The following is a 19,147-nucleotide window of genomic DNA, read 5'->3' as shown; positions in this document are numbered from 1 at the left end:
CAAATTGTACCTGGTAGAATAATTAATGGAGGCGATTGTCATAATCCTGCTTGATGGGTAGAAAACAAAAGGAAAACCAATTTGCTTGGTCCCGATTCGACCCCCTATTCCAATTCTACTATTCTATCTTGTTTATGATTCACTGACACAGTAAAAAATCAGCCAAACTTGAAAAAAAAAAAAAAAGAGGGGGTGGTGGGAATAACCTTTGAATGCAAGATTCTGATTCCTAATTATCAAATTCATTTTGATTTAGTAACCAAGTAATCGTTATCTTCAACTGTTACTCTTTAATAACTTTCAAAAGATGCTTTCTTAGATTGATTAGTACATAAAATATTGCGTTAAAATATGTGTCAATGACTTTCAGTATCCGCCTGATACAATGAACATCGTCTGCCACAGATTAAAATATTGACCACCAGCTCCATTAATTCTTTTCTTTTTACTTGATTGCCTTGGCTTGCGCCTCACACCTCAAACCAGGCGAGTAAATGCTTCATTAATTATTCAACGATTAATTTTGTTGGTTGTCTTAACTGATAGCTGACTCCAGCACAAACTGTGACGTAACATGAGCAGACAGTTTTGTCAAAGCTGTATTGGACCATGGTTAATTTTTATTCTTATTTTGAATTATATGAAACATTTAGTCCTTCCCTTCTTGACTTAGTGATCAAGTAAGCTTTAAGAGGACACCAAGATCTTGGTTTGCAGCCAAGACTTCTTCCTTTCCTTTGAGGAATATGCCATACAGACAAAAAAAATTTTATTTGAAACATCTAAAGATCTCAACCTCGAACTTTTGTTACTAGACTCAGGGGGCCGCCGCCTGGTTTTATTCAACTGTTCGTTCTAGAAAAAGTTCTTCATAATGATTCAATGAATGCAAACGCTATAAAGTTTGGGCAACACAATCCCCAAAAGATAAAAAGAAACAAGTTAGCAAGAGCAGCCACTGCCACTACCCCAATGCTGTAAGAACCAAGGCCATGGATTATGGATAAATAATAGTACTACATCGTCTATGAAGTTTCACTAACTACATTCAATGGCGCCGCTAAAAGGGCCTATGTACGATGCTACGTAGCATATGACACCATCAAATCTTTGCTCTTATATAAGGAGCGACAGAAGGAATTGTCATTGTGCACGATACTACAACTCGGTTTGTTGAAGATTACAGAAAAAAGATGAAATTAATACAAGCCACTGCCAGGTCATGATGAAACTCCAGCATGAATTACCTTCATTCATTCTGAGGTAAAAACAAAAGTCCTGCCAGACTATTGCAGAACACTCATCCTAAAGATCGATGTCAATTCCTGGCTTGAACAATGATCTCACTAAGCTTGACCCTAAACTGGAGAGATTTCCACTTGTTGCCCTCTTCCAGTAGTTTGAGTCTTATGCAGGTATCCATGCAGAAGATGCGTAGATAATTCGACCCTTCCATCCCTGCAACATCCACCCGCCATCCACATCTACCACAAAATCACTGTGGTAGCACTCCTTCACCTTATCTCTCACTTTCTTCATAAGTTCAGCGTCTAATGGAAGCTGAGTAAACCCAGCCCCCAAATTTCGAACCCGCCACTGCTTGTATGACTCAGGTCTCTCTACTCTTTCTGTGCCTTCGCATGCTATAATATTCATAATTTCCCGCCCATAAAACTGTTGTTCAAGCATCGGCCTCATATGATCTTCATGAGGGACAACGGTCTCACACATATCAAATAGCGCAGAGAAATGGAAGAGTGCCTCCCGGAACCGTGTGACGAAAAAAGGGGCATTGTAGGACCCATTAACAACACTATGAACAAAAATATCTGGATGTATCTTCCGAATCAAGTTTAGAACAGTATCCCTTGGACTGTTCAACACTACCGTCTCATCCAGTAGGTATTTAAAACGAAACAGACAATTCACAGCAATAACTTCATTGGAATTAATCTTGAGGTCCTCAGTTCGGACAGTCTCCCATTTCTGAGCAATAGCATTGTATTCAAATGGAACATTGTAACGCTCACAATACCTTGCCAAGCGATGCCCAGTCTCCTGGACTCCTTCAGCAGGCCGGAAGCCACGTTGGGGAAATTCTATTCCGGTAATGCGTAATTTTGGAGGGCCACCAGGTCTGTTTGCAAGGTGATGGATTAGAGTAGGCCACTGAAAACCATTAAAAATACCAAAGTCTATAATATGGAGCGTTGTTGCTTTCTCTGCTACCTTCAGAATATTGTTCTTTGCAAAACAAATTGACATCTTCATGAATGGACAGGCTGAAAGATAAACATAGTAAGCTTTCAACATATCAGCGGCTGACGCTCTTTTAGCACCCAAAGAGGTATAAATCTGAGTTCCAGTGCCAGCTAAGCGTGCTTCAAGGGCATCAACAAAGAAATGAGCTAACCTCTGAGACCCATCACCAGAGGGCGAAGAATGCTGCCTAATCTGCTTTATCAGTTCATTAGCAGTCACACTGTCATCAGACGAGATAGCTTGTGCACATAAAATCAGGAGAGTCCTTAAATCCACTGCTTTCTTCTTACCCTGTTTCTTGCCACGAGCCTTCCCAATACTGGACCCATTAGTTGGCTCATTCTGCAAAGCCTTATTGGCAGTGCAAGTGGGAGAAGATTGCCCTTTTCTTCCATCACAAATCAACATCTTATCAAACATGTCTGATAGCTCACTCTCATCCCCCAAAACTGCTGACTGTTTGTTATTCCTCCCCTCTTCTAAATCTTCATCTTCTCGAACATGATTCTTCTTTCCTGTCAACCGAGGTGGTGAGTACTCCTTCCCATCACTCTCCAATTTGACTACCATCTTGGGAGCCTTTTGTTTCAACTCTGAAGCCCATGCATTGCTCTCAAAATCAATATTCAGCTGATTAACTTTGGGTAGGAACTTACTAGCTTCCTCAATCCCCCTCTTGAAGTGCAATGCCAATTCACTCGGACTAAAATAATTTGGAATTGCAATCTCACTCACAGAAGACCCTGCCAACTCATCCCCATTGTTAGCACTATCATTTTGAAAACAACCTGAAGACTGTGAGCCAGAATTCACTGTAGACTGAAAAACAAAGTTATCAGGAATACTTGTTTGTGACAAAGATGGTTTGTTGTTGTTTTCCCCAAAATCACCATGAGACAGCGAATCTATTGAATTGCTAGTACAAGAACAAGATCTAGAACTAGAACTAGAACTAGAATAAGTGCTATGATCACTGGGAGTACCAAAAGAAAAGCTATCTGGGCTCTCAACACGTCGGTCACTACAAAGAGGGGCTTGATTGCAAGTAGGATAGCTATCGCGAAGAACTTCAGAAAGAGATTTCTCTGCAGCTTGAAGAGCCAATGAGTCATGGAACATACATGGCTTCCCTTCCGTGTCCTCTTCCAAAAGCACCTGGCTTATGTACTTGAGAACAGTGTCGGAGAAGTCACTGTCATCAGAAGGAGAAAGAGAATCTCCCTCTTTGGCCATGCTCAAAAATGATGGAGAAGTGCTAGAATTATCCAAACCGAGAGAAGGTAAAAATGGGACACCTATAGAGCTGAAATCTAAAGATTGGCCATTTGATCTAACCCCACTAGAAATTTCAAATTTTGGGTATTCATTTGAATTAGGCAAAATATACTCACTATCAAACTTGAAACCAGTAACTGAATTAGGGAATCCATTGAACTGTGAACCCATAATTTACTCAATTATTTTACAGGCTAAACTTACAACCTAATCACAGACCATAATTCAACACAAAATCAGGTTTTCTTTCCAATCTCTATTAAGAATTCACAGACATGGAAAAACCCACAACCCACATAGATAAAGCTGTCAAATTTGGAGGCTAACAATAAAAAATAAAATCTTTTCCCCATCTAACAGAACCAAAACCATACAAAGACCCGAGAAACATAGCAACAAGAAACCTTAGAACAAAGAAAAACAAAACCAGCTAAAATTCTAACAAACAACTAACAGCTAAAAATTCATACCTGACAGAACACAGAAGAAGAACCTAGGATTTAGAGCTGGTACAATAAAGCAGAAGAAGAAAAAAATGCATTTTTTATTATTACTTTATAAAAAGGAAGTGAAGAAAATAGAGAATCTTTATCAATACAGGTCATAGCATTTTGAAAGTTTACCGGCATAAAAAAACAAAGCTTTCTCTTTTCCTTTTTCTTTTTTTTTTTTTTCATTTAACAAACAAATCAGATTTGTGCGCAAATTCTAGGGCGCAAATGGAAATTTCACCGCACCGTCCAGGCGGCCATAAACTTGTTGGTGGACTCTTTTTTCTTTTTGTGTTTCGCTGACCGTGATTGGTTTGAAATTTCGTGTTGTCCAATGGAGGGTTTTGTGAGTGTCAGACCGACCAATCAAGACAGTTCCGTCTCTACCAAGTCAAGAACGTGGGACATAATTTAACGGGGCTGGACTGATTGTTCCATCAATTGATGCGGTTCAATGTCTTCAAGGGAAGAATTAAACAGGTAAATCATGTTCCGGGAGGCAAGTAAATCTTGCTCTCACTTGTAATAATAAACTAGAATAACGAAAATTGCCATTCAAACATTCTAATATAATTTGTCAATCTCCCTAATTAGATTCAATCAGGTGATATTCTTGACAAACCATTGTCTTTAATTGATAATTTTAAATATGGTATAATAACATAATAAAAAATATATGAAAAAAAATGACTTCAAATTTTAGTAAATATGATATATAAATTTAATAAAATATAAAAAAATATATATTTTATATTTGATGTATTGATATGAATTATAATATAATTATTTTTTCGATAAAAAAATTATGAATTCAAATTTTATCAACAAACACTTGTTAAAGTGATTTTAAATAAATGATATACAGTAACTTATTTTATATTATTTAATACGATATATCTTATCTTGATATGTGAGATTAAATAATTTATTTATGTCGAATTTATCGCGTTAAAAAATATATATAATTATTTTTATATTTTATATATATTTAATATAAAATAAACATATTTAAATACACATCCTGAATTAAAAAAACTTCAAAGATAACAATAACAACTTATGTTTGCAAGCAAAGCAATAAGTATCAATTGGTGTAATTGATCACATCAAACAGCTTTTTATGATAGTATTAACTAAGATCATAATTTTCAGCTTAATTCAGGGATTTTCTAGTTAATCTTATATTATTCCTTTTTTTAAAAAAATATTATATGAGGGGTTTCAACTCTAAATATATAAATCCATGCAAAATTTACTTGAGGTATATATGATACAACTTGAAAAGTCTTTTGGTTTTGATATTAAAATACAACTTGTTTTCTTTTTAATATAATTAAAGAATAACTTAAACCATCTGATAATCACCCTATGTAAAAATAATGGTCTCAACAAATTTTGATCAGTTTTTTTTTTCTTGGTTTTTCTTTCACGTGGTTTATCTATTATAGAGAAACACTGAATAGAGTAAAACATAAATATATCAGAATAAATTTTTTGATGAATTTAAATTTTAATTAAATTGATTCGTACATTTATTTTTTAAAAATGATATTCAGTAAATATAATATTTAAATTTCAATATTTATAAATTTTTTATTATATCTTTTGTGAAAAAAAAAAAGAAAATATATACTTATATATATATATGACTTCAGTTTAATAAAATAGCAGGGTTAGAGGTTCCTTTCCATGGCTTTTTCAAATTCTTTTTATATATAAAGAAAACAACATTTTGAAGAAGTCAACAAGTGAAAATAATTAATAAAGCAATCCCAAGACCAACTTGCAATCCAGAAGATCACTTTTAAAAGCTAAATAAATAAACAGAGAAAATAATCCAAAAGACCAATTTTTCTTGATGATTGGTGAGCTCATTATTTCATACATGTAAAAGCACCCAGTTTTTCCTGCTTGAGCCATTGACCCAATATTAAATTGATGAACATTACCATCCATTTGTTTAATCATAATCTTTTCTTAATTGCAAAATATTTGGTTGATCTTTTCTTACCTGGTAAGGACAGGAAGCAAGAGCATTATTAAATCAAAAAAGAAAGACCAAGAACACAGTTTTGATAGCAATGGCAGAAGAAAAAATTGTTCATTGACCATAATTCATGCATGTACATTATGAAAAGATATGTTAATCAGACCTGCTTTGTCAAAATGCAAACAAACGTGGGTATTTTTGTAATATCTCAATTTTATATAGAAAGATTTTAAAAATTTATTATAATATATAAATAAAGATTTAAATTTAAAATTATGAAAAAAATTTTAAAAAATAAAAGTATGAGGTATTTAAATCAAAACGGATAATACTTCATAAATTAAATATAAATTTTCACAAATAATATCAAAATGATCATGAGTCAAATAAGAGTTAAATGTTATATCATAAAAGTTATATTTAAAATCTTGTAGGAATTAAGTATTATACGATAAAAGCTATTTTTAAAATTTTAACGTTTAATATGATCTTATGCTTTGTGTTGGATTTATTTAATATTTAATTTGATTTAATTGAAATTTGTAATATTTTAATTTCACGTTAAAAAATTTTAAAAATTTATTATGATATATTAAAAAAATTAAAACTCTAATTTATGAGATATTTTTTATGAAATAAAATTATGAAATATTTTAATTAAAACAAATAATACTTCATTAATTAAACGCGGGTCTTCGTAATTTTAGTCATGTTTTCCACCTTCATCTTTTCTTCTTTGACTGAGACTGATACCTGCCCCAGCTGAACCAATAGACAATGAGGCCTATTCTTTGCATGTATGATACATCTGTCTTCAAAGGGTGGTCGCTCAGTCAACCTTCCATAATTTGTTTTGTTTGCCCCATGCATTCCTCCTTCACCATTGATTTTTCAACAGGCTGAGCTGAGATTGCAAGCTGTTAAATTTTGTTTGCTTCAATCCTAGCAGGCAGCTGAAGATGTTGAAAAAGAAGCTAAAGTAACATCCGTGTGACATCTTTTTAGTGTTTTTTTTTTTTTTTTTTCAATCATTTATGTTTCTTTGCCGCACATTTGAAATTATAGGAATTTTTTATGTTCATAGTTGAACAATGTATTCTCTTCTTGCAAGTCATTTCAAAGAAGAGAATTCAACCTCAACAGGGAAGCTTTGCAATTTTTTTTTTAAATTTTGTTTTTTTGTATAAAAAATTACTATTAAATATTGTAAATTTTTTTTTCAATTGCAAAAGAAATAAGATTTCTCTTTGCTTTCAAACTCTATTTATTTTTATTATAATGGTAATTTATGATGATTTTCTTAACATACAAGTAAAACACTCTATTGCGACTAAGAACTGTATTGGGCTGAACCACCCATGTTGGATTTGTTACAGCTAAAATGGGCTAATGTATATGTCCTTTACCTTCAGTTGTATGAGACTTCACTAGATTTCTATGGCTGGGCCAACATTTTGCTTTGCCTTTGACAACCGAAAAAGAAAAAGTGAATTGAACTGAGTTAAAAAGCTCTTATTTCATCAACATCCATTTACAAAAAGGCCAAGCCTCTCCATTGCAAGAGAAGAATCAGGCAAGAGCAGATAAAATATTACATGGATTTCTTGGTGCTTCTGTTTCTTCCTTGTCATAACTTTTTTACATAATCACAATAAAAATACAAGAAACTAAGAGAAAAAAAAATGATTAGAAAATCATTCACTAAACCCATCATTAACCTAAGTTTTTTTTCATCAACATCATATCTGCTACTAGCTCTTTATTTTAGAGTGTTGTAAAGAAGAAGGCAGGTCTCTGGCTGCTGTGGCTTCAGTTGCTGCTTGGCTTGATGCTGGGACCAGTAGGCATGCGCTGTTAGGACCCTGTCCAAGAGCTCCTGGGGCACTGGCTCTCCCCGCCTTTGCTGGGGGGATATTCTTGCCGTGTGCACTAGTGTTTTCCACTTATCCTGCGCGATTCCAAAATATAAACCATCACAACCATGTGATAATGCATTTGAGATACTTACAACTTACGCTGTTTGTTTCCTTTTTCTAACTGAAATACCCAAAGCAGCAGAAAGATACAACTAGCCACATTAATACACAAATGTATTAAGCTAAAACCTAAAGGAAAAACACGGCATTGGGTTAGAAATCGTGTGAGATTAGGATTCAAAAGTTTCCTTGTGGGGTAGTTGTTATTTTACAGATAAAACAACAAAGTTGATAAAAGCTTGTAAAGACTTTCAAACCATATTTACCTGTTGTACAAACTACTATGTGCCCTGGTAGGGTCCAAGATATAAAGTGGACCATTTGAATTTTAAAACAAGGGTTTTAAACAAAAAGGATTAGGAAACAAACATATAACATTATAAAAGGAATGAAAATATGATATACAAGATTTCAATTGGGAAAAGCGAAATGCATATTTATCAGCAGGTCACGTGGAACTTTTAGAGATTAGCCCAAAATCTAAAATATAAAAGGCAAAAGAACATAAGAAACAATTTTGCACTGGCTTTATGAAAAAGCAGGAGAATTTACTTACCTTCAAATCCACATAAGTGCGATGCTTCGCGTTATCAAAGGCTCTTAATTTAACATCACGCCACCTGCAGATTAATAAAGCCATTATAACCCTGACCCTCACAGCATAAAAGATTAATAAGCCATTAACATCAGACAATTAGAACAGCTGTTTCTAAGTTACATCCAGCACACTCCCACAAATAAAGAACAGGACCGAGTGGCAAAGAAAACAGCATTCTAAATATCTTCTGAGCACATACTTTTCCCTAGACTGGCTACTGAGGCAAGGATTCATGCAAAATTCTGATTGGGAATCATGCTGAATCGATTGAATACTAGCAAGCAAAGTAGCAAATTTCAAAGACTCGACCTCAGCTCAACAGCTCCTCATAATTTCTTTGGTAGGTTCAAACATACCTTCCAGTTCCAAGTTTCTCAACAGCCTGAACCAGGGCTTCAACTTCAGCAACAGAGAAAGGTCGACGAATTCTACGCTGCACAACTTCAGATCGCTTGGATTTCCTATGAGCTGGAACCACAGCTAGTGCCTCCACACTCATTGCTGGTACAGCTACCAGAGCTTTAGAATCAGCTAGGTTTTTTCCCAATGACATGTCAGTAGGTGCAGAATCATGATCGCTTTCAACAAAGTTGCCCAAATTAAGCATGTGAGGCTCAGGTGAGGGATCACAAGTAACCTGATTAACTAAACCAGGATTTGCTGGATGCCTGGCAACAAACAGTATTAAATCATAAACTGAATCTAGTTAGAAAAACTGAATTGGATACCTAACAACAAAGTTCCTATAATTGCTAGCAATTGCAACATTTTCCATTTCTCCAAAAAAGAAAAACCACCTAGTTGGAAGTGACTGTTCTTTTTTCTGTGTTTAACTCTAGAAATCAACAAAATGAGATCATTTTTAAACCATCACAAACAAGTAGATATCTGCTAAACCTGTAAAACTATTTTTATTACCTAGCCAGAGGAAGAGGAGTGTCACAGGGACATTTTAAGGGAGAACTTCCAGGGCATAACAAAGGGGAAGTTTGTGAAGGGTTAGGCTCCAGGCTAAAACCCAGAGCATCCATCTGGTCATCATGAGAAATTCCCGTCTGCAGCAGAGTTTTGTTGTCTTCCCTAACCTTCTTTCCTTGAAGAAGTACACCAACACGCAATCCGCCTCCAAGTATCGCTGTTACTGCCTCCATAACAGTCCTCTACAGATCAATTTCACATCATTAGAAGGAATGCTAATGACCAAGCCAACCAGTAGAGAAGACCAGTCACTAGAATTACAATTTACAAGAGTCGAAAGATATCCAAGTATTCATCATGGGCTGATGTAAGATGGTGCTTCCAGAAAGACATAAATACACGTTCACATAGTGAAACAAACAAAGCAGACATAATTCTTCAAGGTCTGAATGTAGCAAAATGTGGTAAGAGAAATCCCAGATTGCTCCATTAGCCAGCAGCTCAGCACACAAAAAATTAAAAGCCAAAAATATCTCTAAGCATTCTGCTTTCAAATACCAAAATTTGACTACAATGAACAGCAGCCAAAGGTTTTACCACAATGATCAGAATCCTATATCATTATACCTTCAATGAACCAACAGTTGCAGATTCTGGAATTTCGATAAACAATTCTGGCACCCTGAAAGATTTGATCCTAAGCTTCACTGAGTAAAAGGAAAGACATCTTGATATAAGAACCTCTTTGAATGTCAGACACCAATCAAGTGAAAAGAGTACATATGAATCACTCCAAAGGCTCTCATACCATGAGAATCCCTAGAATGAAATGATTTGCGTTGGTCTGCTAGTGAGGAAGATTCTCCAGTGACTGTATAGAATCAGTTAGCAAAATACTGCTGTTAGCAATAGCGATAAACTCAAAGAAAAGCATATAATGGCTAGTGATGAAAAGCATGCAAATCACCTCCATGCATCTTTGGGTATACACTGGCAGTATTTCCATTGATGCTCTTCTCAGGTGAGTCAGAAATGCCCTCATTGCTGGTTCCTCCATCCGAATTTGACACTGAGCTATAGTGTAAAAACTTCCGTTTTTTGAAAGGATAGTTCCTTTCAGATCTTAAGCATTTGTAAGTGCTCCTACCATAGTAACCAGACTTTGAATTCTCATCTAAAGGATCAACATAACCGTTTAATTAAAAAATTACACAGTTGTCAATAACCTATTTAATGGTACCAGACAATTTACTCAAAGTTGCAATGATTTTGACTACAAGAAGCCACATACCAGAATTGGAAAATGTCACATCCTTCAATTTCGAAGCTACTTTCCAGTATTTAGAAGCCAATATCTTCCTTATTCTTCGATCTCCGATACAAGGTGTTGACCTAAATGAATCTTTTATGTGGCTAGGGTGAGTACACCCTGAAGATTTTTCATCATCATCTCTACTAACTACATTTACATCATCCCTTCTCAAGGGAAAAGACCTAAGGGGATTGTGGTCCCCACATGAACGTAGCTTACCACTACTGTCTGAACTAACTAGAGGAGGAGGTTTACCATCCAAGACCACTGGATCCTCTAAGGGGCATGTATCAGCTACTTCTCCAGTCGAAACCTTATCAGTTCCATGCAGCTCCTCATCTTTCAGCCTTTTATTTTCAGCCTCTGGTTTAAGACAACCACCAGATGTACCACACAGAAAGGGACCTGTCTCTACCTTACAAGGCAAGCTTCCCATTTCATTCTTGATTTTTCCATTCATCAACTTCTGAGCATCAAATCGTTCTGAACAATCAGAACTTGTTATAACAGAGGCAAATCCTAAATGAGCATCATTTTGAAGGCTTGGTGATTCCCTAGAACTATAGTTTGGGTCATTAGTTTGTGAAACAAGCTCAGAAACATAGAATTCCCTACTAGTGCTTTCATGATTGCAAGTTTCTAGCTTCAATGATTGATCTCCATCTTGCCTTTCCTCTTTTACAGTAGTTTTTTCAACTCCAGACTGATCTTCAGCACTCGATGTATTAGTAGAAGCACGAGAACATTCTTTGTCTAGTAATAACTTTCCAGCTACAGTGGCCAGTAAGTCAAATGCACCTACTTGACTGTCTTCAACTCTCTTTCTAAATGGAACCCTTTTCTATAAAAAAGGAAAAAGTAAAAGTAGTCATTTATAATAGATCATTTTTTTTCCCAAACAGGAAAGGAAAGAGAGATAAATATGAAATACAATACCGTCACAATAAAATATATTACCCTGGCAGATCTGGTTGCTCGCGGAGTAGCAGGCACCTGATAGCCATTGAATCCATAGTCTAACCTCTTCTGCAACACCATATCTCAAAGATCACACCGCAAAGAACACATCATATGTAATTCACAGCATTTTTGAATCAATTTCCAAGAGATACGAGTATGATGTCCAAACTAAGCTTAGACCCTGACAAAAGATGAATGTGACATATATTGAAAGTACAATGAATAAATAAAATTACTACCATTTAAGAAATAAATTAGATAATAGAAAATGAAATTCAAGGCATGACAAAAAATCAAAGAACAGAAAACATTCTTTCTATAAGAAAACAATAGAACTTAATAAAACACATGGCAAAATAAAATTCATATGCCACTGACAAACAAAGGCAACCCTCATAAAAAGTAAATACAGATTAAAACATCTATATACCAAAAGCCACTACATTTGGATCCGCAGCCAATCAGTCACAACAATCAAAATAGCAAGATGTGCTTATGATTTTAACCTTTTACTGGTTATCTTCAACTTTTACATAGGAATCCAGGCCTCCAACTCCATTCATTCACCCCCAAAAAAGAAAAAAAAAAAAAACCCACAGAGACATTTTCACAATTGTCAGTAAACCCAGAAGCAAAGGGCACTGACTCGATCCGGTAATTGTAATTTCAAAATGATCCACACAATCTGATGGAAAATCTATGCCACCATCAACCCTCCCTCTCCATAAAAAAGGCCTTTTTATTTTTATTTAAAAAAAAAAAAAAACAGACACACACACACATGCTTATGCATCAAACATGAGATAAATAGAACCATAAATTTGTCAACTTGAAAGAAACATTGAAAAGGAAGAGAACTGATGGAGACTTAAAAACAAAGGAAAAAAAAAAAGGAATTCCCTGTTCAAAACATCAGAATTTTCCAAATTCAAGAGAGAGCTGGAGAAGGAATTAAAGAGAAATTAGCAAATTAAACTTAAAAAGAAAAACCCTTAAACCATAACAAAACCCTGTCACAAAGGATCCAATTCCAAATAACTAATTCAGGCATCTACCCGAGAAATTCTGGTAATTTATACAATTTTGCTTTTAAGAAGATCTAAAACCCTGAACAAAAGATCAATCTCCAAAAACCAAACAAAAAAAAAAAAAAAAAACTTATAGATAACTGATAAAGAATCTTTGATCATCTCTTCTGTTTTTCCAATAAATTATCTCCAAAATCCCAGATCGAAAATGTTATGACCCAAATTATCGACAAACAGAAGAATTTAACGTTTAAAAGTGACAAAATTTAAGAATTTTTAAAAGAAAATTGAAAAACAGAAGCAAAAAAGTACAGGCATTTGATTGTTTAAAAATTGTAAGCTTAAAAAGATTAAAACGTTGGGTTCATTTAACAACTCTGTTCTCGAATTACCACTGAAATCGAATTTTTCCTTCCACTTTCACACCATTTCTCGGCAACCAAACACAAAAGGCCCCAACTTGACGACAAAAACCCATGAAAAAGTTCAAAACTTTCGAGGAATTCACAAAGGAAAATCAACAAAAAACCGATTTTCTCACCTCTAAACAATGAAACGTTCGCTCAAAACACGAAATTCGCAGCCAAACGTAAGATCGCAGAAAGAACTAACAAATTTGAAAATTCTCTTCCCAGAAGAAAAAAAAAAAACAACTCTCTTCTATGTTCTGTCCCATATTTTCCCGAGAAAACAAAAGGGAAAATTTTCTGTGTGTTTCAAACAAAAGCCATTTGGGATTTACTCTCAAAATTCTTAATTTCTTTTTCCTCTCCAAAAAAGGAAAATAATTTCTTTATTCTGTCTGTTTTTTCTCTGATCGCCAAAACCCTCTCAAGACCACCCAACTTTTGCTTAAACCCCACAGATCTTATACCATTGACCCCTGGTTACCGAACCTACCGGTAGCTACCATAAACTTCACCGGTTATGACCGGCGGGAAGGAACTACCTGAGGACCGTTTCTTCTTTACTGGGTGAGCCACTAGTGTTTCCAGTCCTCCCGGATCTTGACACGTGGCCTAACTTCTAGCCATCCTGTGGCTACGGAACTGTTGCAGGATCGAGAAAAACGTTGGGTCATAAATAAAATGATGTTTAAAATTTTTACTTTGTTTATTTTTTTTTTGGTTGTCGTTTTATTAATTGTTGTTGGTAAGCCATTGGCACATCCAATTAAATTTTATTTCTTAGTAAATAAAGTTAAAATAATTAAATATTATGCAAGCATTGAAAACTATTAGCTCAAATTTACCTCTCACCAAATTATATTTTTATATTGTGATGAAAGTAATATTTAATAAATTTAAAATTTTTATTTTTAAATAACAAATTTTTAAAAAAAATCTATTTCAACAAACCTGTTATGTTTTTTTTTTTTCGGAAATTTGTGGCTAAATTTTTATAAATAAAAAAGAGTGCCACGTAGGAAAAAGCACGACGGTCCTACGTGGCAAAAAGAAAGGCATCCTTTGGTCGCTTTTTGGTCCGTGTTATTTGCAACGTTGTGGTCGCTTTGTGGGAATGGCTGCGATAGTATTTTTATTTATTTTGTATTTAATATAATAGAAAATATTATTTTTATTAAATTCTTAAATCTTATCAATTTTTATATTTTTTTCAACGTTTTCGTACAATGTCGTGATTATTTAGGTGGGGAACCTTGACGGCGAAATGAAAATCTCCGTTATATTTAACGTTGACGGCTTTGTTGCGTACTTTCGTGAGGAAGCCTGAGCCAATATGGGAGACGGCCGTTATTTTCGGGGATAAAGGGTGCGGGGTTCATGATGGGTCCTACAAAAGTGGTAGACCCCACATGAAAAATGTCCTTAATTGCAAAAAAATCACACGTTGCGAGCGTGCGAGAAGAACTGTTAATTAGGGAATGTGATAAATTTAAGTAAAACTTAAATTCTATTATTATTACAGTGTGGGAATTAAGGAGTACACGTGGCGTGAGCAGAGTCGGTAAGACTGCGGAGATTATATTCACTCGGCGTGAGTTTAGAAAGAGTTAGTTACGTGCACAAGGCGAAGAAAGGCAGGGACATAATCTAACGCGGATGTCGCCTACACGAAATCCGGACCGTCCATCTCATGTCAAAAAATTTAATAAATTTGAATTCAAATCCCAATTTTAATTTCTTTTTTTTATTTTTAAACAACTAACAAATTTACATTTAATCTATTATTTTTATTAAATTAAAAAATAATACATTAAATACATTTTTCTTTGACATTGACTAAAGTGATATTTAAAATTTAAAATTTTAAACATTTTTTGATATCTAAAATTCATTTTTATAGTTTAAAATTATTTTTTTATGATTTTTTTAATTTTTTGACATTAAATTTTTTGAAATTTTAATTTTATAAAAAATTTAAAATTTTATATTAAATATATTAAAATTAATATTTTTATTGATTTCATAAAAATCAATAGATGATAAATATTTTAAGATACAGAGAATAATAAATATTTATTTACTTTATAACTTACCAAATTATCTAGAAGAGTTTGATGTATCAACAATAAATGAATTACTATTAATCTTTGGTCTGTGATCAATCAACTAAAACTCTAATACCCAATAACATATGTATTTAGTTGAATCACATTATTTAATTAAGACCATCCATAATTCATGTGACAATGCCATGATAGATTAAAAGAATGAAAAAAAAAAAAAATTATGAGTTCCACTTAGACCACCATTACAGCTCACTTTCTGGAGCTCAGGAAGAACAGACATGCATTCGCATGTTCCAGCTTTGTAACACATGCCGTGGAATTTGATCCAAACCGCTAAGTTTAATCAATAAGGTCATTGGACCACCCTTGATCCACAAGAGCTTAATTGAATAAGACTGGAAGAGAGATTTAGAAACAATATTTTTTAAAAATATTGTCACCTAAAGTTTATTAATACTTCATTTGATAGCACAGTGGATAGAATTCTATCGCATTATGATATTATTTTATAATTCATTTAATAATTTGATTAGCGAAAACTCTGATTATATTATTATATTATTTTTATAATTAAAATTTTAATAATCAAAATTTAATTTTTATAAATTTTAATAATAATAAAAAACACATGTGAATAAGATTTATTTGATCATAAGATACGAATGTAAATTTAATAATTTATGTATTTATATTATATTTAATATGAAAACTATATATTATAATTTATTTTATTATTAAATAATAAAATTTATTTTTTAGTTTTATTAAATTTATTTATAATTTTTATTAAACTTTTAAATTATAATATTTTTATATAAGTTTATATTATATTTAAAATTATAAAGTGTACAAGAGACACAGAATTTGCGTTGGTTAAAGGAAAAAGTTACAAACAAAGAAAAGAAAAAAAGTTGGCTCCCAAGAAAGTTGGAAAAAGACGTCATTCTTTGGATGTTTGATTCAAGACATCTGTCTCCAGCCTGATTAATGCGTGACTCCATTAAATTACTACAGTTTTCAGATAATCTGATCTAAATGAAAAAGAAATAATTTTTTTCTTTCAAAACCCCGTTTTCCCACCTGGTATGCTCAGTCAAAACTAAAGCAGTCAGGCCAAGCTACGCGTCACGGGTCGACATTCAAGCTTTAAATTTGTACAGTTTCGAGATTCGAATATTCATACTTTTAATGTCCCAAATCAACTTTTCTGTCATAGTTTATACCCTTGTGAGGTATTATCGGCTCTGGCCCTCTTGGCCTCACGGTTTTAGATGGTGTGAACCCTTTTATACCCTAGGGACCTTCCTATTATGTTCGATGTGGGATTCAAGACTCCCCCTTAGGTTCAGGACTCCCCCTTAGGTCCGTGACATTCTTTCGCACCCAACCTCGTGACGCTCTCATCACGAAGGCCGACCACCCTGCCTACCTCCCTCGAGGCGCTCGGCGTGGATCGAACGGTTTAGAGCTGGCTCTGATACCACTTGTTACGGGTCGAGACTCAAGCTCCGAATCCGCGCGGCTCCGAGATCCGGGCATTCACCCTTCCGACGTCTCAGATCAGCCTTTCTGCTACAGTTCACACCCTCGTGAGGTATTGTCCGTTCTGACCCCATTGGCCTCACGATTTTGTCCTACAAAAGACGTCTCACAAGGCGGAAATGGTGTGAACCCTTTTATACCCCAGGGACCTTTCTATTATGTTCGATATGGGATTCAGGACTCCCCTTAAGTCCGTGACATACGCAGGTTGGGAATTTGGGATGTGGGCTCCATATACCACATGGCATCACATGATTTAGTGATTATTATTTTACAATTCATCGATTTTTTTTTAAATATATAATAAAATTCAATTAGATTAAGTTTTATGCTCTCAATATACTTTTTTTTATATAAAAATTACTGCTTAAAAAAATTATATTACTCCAATTCAAATTATAAATTTATTAAATATCATTTCTTATAAAATTAATCTTGCGGAGTTCCATGGCATTAACAACATTTATTATGGACTAGTCTCGGATGAGATTCTTTAATTACGTTATTATCCAAAATTAAACAAGATTAAACAGGCTTATGTTAATGTAGACTGTTTTAATTTTATTCATGTCAAAATTATGTCAAACCTTTCTTCTTTGATATTTACGTTTGTCATTAAAATGCGAATTATCCTAAACTAACTTTCCTTGATGGATAATCAACTAGTTTCCTTTTACATCATGAGGTTATTGAAGTTATTTTCTTCGAGTTTTTCAACAATTCAAGTCAAATAGAGTAATTAAAATTGATGTCAGTTAAATTAATAATTTAAAATAATATTATATCTTATTGAGTAATTTTAAAAAAACATTATGCAATTAAAATTAAGATTTTATTTTGATGATCACAAGTTTAAATTTTGTAATAAATAAAGTTTTATTTTATGAAAAAAATGAAAAAAAAATTATGTATGATTCTCGTTACGTAATTCAATATAACATGTATAAAAAATAAAATATTATCTTATGTTTCATTGATAAATATTTAAAATGACACTTATAAAATTTGTGTTATTTGATAGAAATGGAGAAGGTTGAATGGCAATTTATAGAAGAAACGTTGCTAGAATGTATAATATATATATATATGAGAAAAAGGGCATAATTTTGTTGCTAAGAAAGGAGATTAGGGAAAGAGAGGAGTTTGGAGTTGAAGGAAGTGTGAGATTTCTTGACGTAAAAGGAATGAGCAAAGCTAATTCAATGAGGTCAATGAAAATGGTGTTTGGTTGGATGGGAAATTCTCTTTGCAGGTTTTCTGTGCCGTTGCACCTGTCAACATAGACTTTCTAACAAAACTAAAATTGGAAGACAAATAAAAAAAAAAAATCAAAAGATATACAAGAAAAATTTTTCATTATTGAAAGCAGCTTTCAATTTGTGATTTTGTGTACGTATTTTCCTTGATTCAACTCTTGAATTATATCACTTTCAAGAATTTTGTTTTGGACAAACATTTTATCCCACATATTAATTCTATTAATGATAAATTAATATGACAAAAAAAAAACTAATAATATTATGACAAGTGACATTTTTATTGATTAATATTTTATTTAACGATGTTAATCAATGATTTTAAATATTAAACGAAAATAAAATTTGAATATCCAATCATAATTTTTTTTTATAAATAACAAATAATTAAAAATAATATAATTTAAGAATCAGATTACATATTATAACCAAAACAAACGGCAAATTGGGAGCATGAGTCAAAATTCTGATCTCAGTCATGAACTGATTGATCTAATCCTGTCGTTGCATCATTGCATGTTTTGCCTTGGTGACACGATCTTTGTCTGTTCTAACGAATCAAGTGGGAAAAATATAAATCTTTTAAACTACATTGTTTCATACTTAACAAAAACAAGACCTTCCAGGATTCTGCTCAAGAAAAAATCTTTTCCTAGTAAGATGCATCATTACTTCATTAGCCCTGACAGCGAAGTTATGATGGATCCATGCATTTGAGCAACATGCAAATTATGCACGATGATTATTATACCTCCTCAAGATGGTACGAAGTACAGCCACGACATGAATCCAATGCAGTATTCAAAGGCAATACCCTGTTCATTTACTACAGGTACATCATAGCTAACTCATGAATTCATAATCAAACTTTTGCTGATGGCAGATTACAGCATGCAGTTGGTTTATACGTGGTTTAGCTGCATCATCCTAAACAAATGTGAAAAGCCAAGTTGTAGCATTAGGTAATTACTAAAGAAATGAAATTATATATTCCAGTTGAACAATGATTTTTTTTTGTTCCATTGCAAATAAATATGTACAGAAATGTAAATTAGCGACATTACGA

General features: G+C 33.5%; 1 protein-coding gene and 1 pseudogene across 4 annotated transcripts; both read right to left on the bottom strand.

Annotated features, from left to right (window-relative positions):
* Positions 1-976: 976 nt before the first annotated feature.
* On the bottom strand, positions 977-4,402 carry LOC111303643 (scarecrow-like protein 33 pseudogene; annotated as a pseudogene). The gene has a single exon (XR_016326971.1). The product of XR_016326971.1 is annotated as a scarecrow-like protein 33 pseudogene (transcript).
* A 3,103-nt stretch (positions 4,403-7,505) lies between these two features.
* LOC111303642 (telomere repeat-binding protein 5-like) lies at positions 7,506-13,955 on the bottom strand. 3 transcript variants are annotated; one of them, XM_089742615.1, is made up of 10 exons: positions 13,760-13,955; positions 11,780-11,963; positions 10,802-11,663; positions 10,478-10,684; positions 10,319-10,381; positions 10,138-10,217; positions 9,511-9,752; positions 8,949-9,260; positions 8,551-8,614; positions 7,506-7,966 (listed from the first exon to the last, which is right to left on the bottom strand). In XM_089742615.1, the coding sequence occupies exons 2-10, from the start codon at positions 11,858-11,860 to the stop codon at positions 7,778-7,780; spliced, it is 2,100 nt and encodes a 699-aa protein (XP_089598741.1). In that variant the 5' UTR covers positions 11,861-11,963; positions 13,760-13,955; the 3' UTR covers positions 7,506-7,777. The 3 variants fall into 3 exon arrangements, with proteins under 3 accessions (XP_089598741.1, XP_022755781.2, XP_089598740.1); XM_022900046.2 differs by lacking the exon at positions 13,760-13,955 and adding an exon at positions 13,352-13,653; XM_089742614.1 differs by lacking the exon at positions 13,760-13,955 and adding an exon at positions 12,289-12,559.
* Positions 13,956-19,147: the final 5,192 nt, after the last annotated feature.

Source organism: Durio zibethinus, chromosome 13 (assembly GCF_047325235.1).
Source record: "Durio zibethinus cultivar Kanyao isolate XHJ-2024 chromosome 13, ASM4732523v1, whole genome shotgun sequence".
Classification (NCBI taxonomy): domain Eukaryota; kingdom Viridiplantae; phylum Streptophyta; class Magnoliopsida; order Malvales; family Malvaceae; genus Durio; species Durio zibethinus.
Note: the sequence above shows the minus strand (reverse complement) of the source record. Positions and strands in the feature narration are given on the sequence as shown.